Consider the following 6089-nt stretch of genomic DNA (forward strand, 5'->3'; position numbering starts at 1 on the left):
ATAAAAGACACCATTTCGAGCGTGGCCGTTTTCGTGCGGGTGACACGTAAAAGCACCCACTACACTCTCTGAGTGGTTGGCGTTAGGAAGGGCATCCAGCTGTAGAAACTCTGCCAAATCAGACTGGAGCCTGGTGTTGCCATCCGGTTTCACCAGTCCTCAATCAAATCGTCCAACCCATGCTAGCATGGAAAGCGGACGTTAAACGATGATGATGATTCTTGATTTGGATTTAAGTCAAAAGAAGGAGATAATCAAGGTGAGAGTTCCTTGAAATAACAAAAGATATCCAAAGAAGTTTAAGTCAATGAGGAAGGGTCTATTAGTCAACTGACCTGCTAGAAATAGTAGTCAAGTATCTCTCAACTCACACTTTACTGTTTCAGAAAAGATGGACACTTTAGACAATGCAGTTTTAGATATAAAAAAAACCATGAGGTACTGTATTTGCTAATGTATTAGCTGTACTTCTTTTCCAACAGGAAAATCCAGGAAAAGTGGGGTGTGGTTTATACACGGGTACAAAGAAAAGTCGGTCTAAAACCAGAACATTATTTCATGTAATTATTCAAGATTCACGTAGTACTAGCTCCCTTTACAATTCTTGCCATTAAAACTAGTAAAAAGTGCTGTTTAAATATTCTTATTTCAGTGTCATCGTCCATTTTTGTCTGTCATATGCTTATAACACTACGCATTTCAAGCCAATGTGCGCTGGTGTCATCTCAATTGCAGCCTCCGCTTTGATAGTGCTGCAGCCCTGTAGCAGAGGGACATGTGCCGGTAGAAAAGCAGTGAGAATTTCTGTAAAGACTTACCTTTTGGCCGACAAATGCACTATGATTGATAGCTGATCATAATTCCCACTTACCCTCTGATTTACTGCGAATTACCTACAAGTTCGGTAATCCCCAGGTCTACGACGTAAAGAACTATTGTTCGGTGATCTGGATGCATGACTTATCTCGGCACGTAGGGAAATGAGAGAGAGAGAGGGCTGTGATTTATACTTGAACGTGATTGATAAAATGTATTTACTAGGTAACAAGTAAATTAAAATGGAATATGAAAAATTATTTCATATAAGGAGAGATAAGTGCATTTATTCAGAATCATCTTGTGCCGGGAAAGGTAAGTTTCATTGTCATCACCAATGCTACAAAGGAATACAATTCAAGTCAACTGGAATTTCATTTCCATACCTTAAAGTACTTGTAAGTGCATGGGTCTGTTTGCTTTTTGTAATATATCTACATAAATACGTAAAGAAAATGGTAATGATCAAAGGAAGCTTTCAAGCTACATCCTATTGTTTGGACCGTAATTAGCTTTACTGACTCGTCTACTCCGCTCTTCAAGTTCTACACAACTTATCTACTTCGCTCTTCAAGTTAAGGTCATCATGCTGAGACAATCATTCACAGCTGCCTTCAAGCTCTCAGTTTCCAGGTTTGCTGAGGAGTTTGGAAGTCATGCAGTGGGCCATCACTTCAAGGTTGAAGAATCTGTTGTCCAATGATGGTGCTCCAATAAGGCCACAATCGAGTCAATGCCCAAAAAGAAGGAGGCGATGAGGAGCAAGACGGTGCAGTGGCCAGAATTGGAGGAGAGGCTTCTCAGATGGGTGAAGGAGAAAAGGATGGCGGGACTTGCAGTGTCAACACTCACCCTTCGAATCGAGGCCAAGAAGATCGCCAAAGACATCGGCATCAGAGACTTTTGTTCCAGCACATCATGGGCTTTCCAGTTTATGCACAGGCATGATCTGTTCATCAGGCGTTGCACCCACATTGCACAGCAGCTGCCAGAAGATCTTGACAAGAAGACTGAGAGGTTCCAGCAGTTTATCATCAACCTGTGTAAATGGCATCAGTACCTTCTGAGCCGTATCAGCAATGCAGACCAGACTCACCTCACTTAAATCTTCCAATGGCAAGAACTGTTGCTGAGAAAGGGGAGAAGACAGTGAAAATCATCATGATGGGTCATGAGAAGGACCGTTTTACGGTGATGCTTGCTTGCATGGCTGACGGAGGAAAGCTACCACTGTACGTCATCTACAAGAGGAAGACACTACCCAAAGATGCCAAGTTTCTGGAAGGGGTCATCATTCGAGCTGAAGCAAAAGCTTGGATGGACCAGGCATTCATCAAGAACTGGCTTCGAGTAGCGTGGGGGCAGCACATCAGTGGAATGCATCAGAGAAGGATTCTCCTGGTTCTGGATGCATTCAGATGTCACAAGTCAGAAGAAACCAAGGCAAAGATACATCGTCTGAACATCGACATGGCAATGATCCCCAGGGGAATGACATCCCTTCTTCAACCCTTTGATGTTGCAATCAATAAACTGTTTAAGGACCATCTCAAGCACCGATGGGAGGATTGGATGGCCAATGTACCAAAGGAGATGACAAAGACTGGGCACATGAAGAAAGTTTTTAAGACCACACATTTTCAAGAAAGAATATAAAGAGCACAATATAAATCATATAAACACACGTAATAAAAAGACGTTCTCTTATTATCTCTTGCATTTAAAAGCTGGACTTTATCTTCTTCCATTAATAATTATGAATATCAATGATTGTAGTAAAAATGTTTGTTAAATATGAAACCATCATGAAATTGAAGTTTGTATTCATCCTGCATCTCTCCCTTTTCATTAGCCCCAGTTATTTCCTGGGTTCCCCCACACTTTTCCCCTGTCGGGGACCAAAGATCAGGGGTGCAGTTTATACACTAGCAAATACAGTAGTTATAGGTGGAATACCTTTCATAAAGGTCAGCTCAGTCAGAGCTAACTTGGGAACAACATAAAAGAATTTGAAAGAAACAGTTAAGATAGGCTTGAGAACATTGAGACTCTCTGAAGTAAGAAAGTAAGATAGAGACATAGGAATATGCTGTACAACAGACCCACTGAATATATGCAGTGATGGAAAAATCAATATAAAACTGATAGAATGCTCAATCACGTAATTATTCTTTTCCTTTATAACATTTGTAGTAATGTTATAATCAAAATGCTGTGATTTGATTCTTTAGTAAACTACTTACTTTTTCTTTCTACTTTGCTAGAGACAAGAATCTGGTTTCAAGAATATGTGATACTTCCTCCAAGAATTCATTCAAAAAGTATCAACTTTCTTCAATACCATGAAGATGAAAGTAAAGATATAATCCTGAAACTAGTCTGTAGATGCCAGACCAGCAAGGGGAAGCGGCTGACCTCCCCTGTTTGAAGGTTATAATGGACACAGGTTCGTGTGTCACATAGCTAGCTAGAGGCAATGGCCTCTTGGAGCTAATCAACAGCAGCATTTGTCTTATTTATTTTTTTGAACTGTCATGTTGGCTTGGCGATAACTATTAATATCCAGTACCGCTGCCGTAGTCTCCTTTGGAGAGACTTAGAAATATTAATATTTCTGTTTTTGAAAACCAGTGGATGTATTCCACTGAATTTAGGTAAATAATCCTTCGTACAGACAGTCAGTAGCGACGCCTGCTGGGTTCGGCTGCTCTACATTGACAAGGGGCAAACACCCTGAAACTAGTCTGTAGATGCCAGACCAGCAAGGGAAAGCGGCTGACCTCCCCTGTTCGAAGGTTATAATGGACACAAGTTCGTGTGTCACATAGCTAGCTAGAGGCGATGGCCTCTTGGAGCTAATCAATGGCAGCATTCATCTTATTTTTTGGACTGTCATGTTGGCTTGGCGATAACTATTAATATTCAGTACCGCTGCTGTAATCTCCTTTAGAAAGACTTAGAAATATTAATATTTCTAATAAAGAAAATAATAGATCTAAAATCATACAACTAAAAACTTGTATTCTATTTTTTATATTCTGTTGTTTGACATATCAAGTTTTTAAATTCTATAATAGACATAACTTGAATTATTTATGCAATATTTCTCTCCCTCTATCATACTTTAAACTCTCATCATCTGACATATAGACACTTCCCACAATACTACTCTCAACTTTGTTGAGGGTTCTTGTCTTGCAAGTTACTTGATGGATTGTGCTGGTGCCATGTAAAAAGCAACCAGTCCACTCTGTAAAGTGGCTGGTATTAGGAAGAGCATTCAGTTGTTGAAACCATGCTAAAGCAAACAGCAGAGCTTGACACAGTCCTCTGGCTCCCCATCTCCTATGACACTATCCAGCCCATGATGAGCATGAAATGATGAGGATGGTGATGATGAATATTAAATCAGCAAGATAAAACTAGACAATCCCTCTCTCTCTCTTACAAAATCAGTTATACCAACCTTAAAACCAGGATTTATATTAACATTGAGAGACGGAATGCTTTTGTATTCAATACCATGAACTACAGTAGTACCATCAGTCATCTCCATTTTCAACATTCGACAATGGACTGGTTGTGGCTATAATAAAAAAAAAAATCAATGGTTATTATAGGTGATTTGTTTTAATCAATTCTAAGTATTATGCCCTCTTGTCTTTTTTCAGGAAGCTGTTCACTTCCAGTTTCTAATAATTACATAATTGTCAAGTCTAAATTATTTCCTTTGAACAAATAAAATATAATCAACTTCTAATGTCTAAATAGCTCCCAAAGACATTACATATTATTACTATTCCAAAATTATCAATCCATAATTGCTTCTTATGTATGCGAGTTGGACATTATTGAAGTCAATTTGCTGTAACCATTGTTATTTTCTTCTTCATTCCAGGTTGTCAATCAAACATCAAAGTTGGCAAAGTAGTCTATTGAACATTTATTTTGCAATCTTTGCAGAAAATAAAAACTGAATTATTTTAAGTAACAATTTCATTAACTGATGAACAAGGTTGCTAAACATATGAATGAGGCCTCTTAACAAATGAATGAGGTCTCTTCATAGATGACCAATGTTATTTTCAGATGTATGTGGCCTCATATTAACTCTAACAAAAGCTTTATAGTTGAGAATTCTGTTGGGAAGAGCCACCACATCATGGTACACATATTGATTTCAAATCTTGGCCTAAGGCCAGTAATTTTGGGAGAGGGAATAAGTTGATTACATCAACCCCAGTACTCAACTGGTACTTATTTCATTAACCTCAAAAGGATGAAAGGCAAAGTTGACCTCGGTGGAATTTGACCTCAGAACATAAAGACAGACAAAATGCCACTAAACATTTTACTTGATGTACTATCGATTCAACCAGCACCTTCATCATGGTAAACATATTACAAACAGTTTGCTCTGCCAACATTCACTGGCCAGTTGTCAGTAGTGTAGAGCAGTCACAGGCAAACTGTGGTCCACAGGACTTTCTAAATGGCACAACTAACAAAACATTTACCTTAACCCTTTAGCATTCAAACTGGCCCTATCTGGCCCAAATATTCTACTTGTTTTATGTTCAAACTGGCCATATCCATCCTCTCACACTTAGCAGACAATGTCATTCTAAAAATAAACAATTACATCATCAAAATCTCAAAACTACAAGATAATATAGGATTAATTCAAAACAATGTAAATAAATAAGCAATACATTTGACAAAGAAATATGAATGCTAAAGGGTTAAATTTTTGTTTTCTAGTAGTGCAGCCCACCTGATGATAAACCATATCTTATTCAGTTCACCTTTCAAAAAAGCTGTCCATGCCCCCTATAGAGCAACACAAGAAATGCAAACACTAAAGGAGTGTCCTCTAATTACTATAGGAAGATAATGTTATTTCTTTTAAGTATTCTCAAATTCAATGTGTCATTTGTCGGAACTAATGAATTGCCTCATCACTTAGGTAGTAGCAAGAGTTAAACATTCAAAAGCTATTCCCATCTTTAGAGCTGCATCCTTAATTCGGGGTACTTCAGGTGGTTTATTTCTAGTATAAACATCACACTTGAACTGATTTCAGCTTAACTTTGACAAGAGAGCATTTTCATATTTACTTACAATTTTAATGCATTTTTTTTTGTCTTGCAAGTACTTGGTGACTGTGGCAGTGCAGGTGCCACTTAAAAGCACCCAGTCCACACTGTAAAGTGGTTGGCATTTGGAAGGGTATCCAGCAGTAAAAACCTTGCCAAAACTGACCTCGCCTGTGC

General features: G+C 38.4%; 1 protein-coding gene and 1 long non-coding RNA gene across 5 annotated transcripts in view; one reads left to right on the forward strand and one right to left on the reverse strand.

Moving 5' to 3' along the window:
* LOC128247606 (uncharacterized) overlaps positions 1-4287 on the forward strand; it is a 40729-nt gene extending 36442 nt beyond the window's left edge. The window contains exon 3 of the long non-coding RNA XR_008263971.1: positions 3081-4287. This is a non-coding gene — a long non-coding RNA (uncharacterized LOC128247606). The remainder of the gene's footprint in view (positions 1-3080) is intronic.
* Positions 1-6089, reverse strand: part of LOC106879797 (recQ-mediated genome instability protein 1) — a 52453-nt gene that overhangs the window by 31151 nt on the left and 15213 nt on the right. For all 4 annotated transcript variants that reach the window (XM_014929502.2, XM_014929501.2, XM_014929503.2 and 1 more), the window contains one exon: positions 4283-4402. In XM_014929502.2, the coding sequence (XP_014784988.1) occupies positions 4283-4402 (120 nt within the window). The remainder of the gene's footprint in view (positions 1-4282; positions 4403-6089) is intronic.

Source organism: Octopus bimaculoides, chromosome 4, assembly GCF_001194135.2.
Source record: "Octopus bimaculoides isolate UCB-OBI-ISO-001 chromosome 4, ASM119413v2, whole genome shotgun sequence".
Taxonomy (NCBI): Eukaryota; Metazoa; Mollusca; class Cephalopoda; order Octopoda; family Octopodidae; genus Octopus; species Octopus bimaculoides.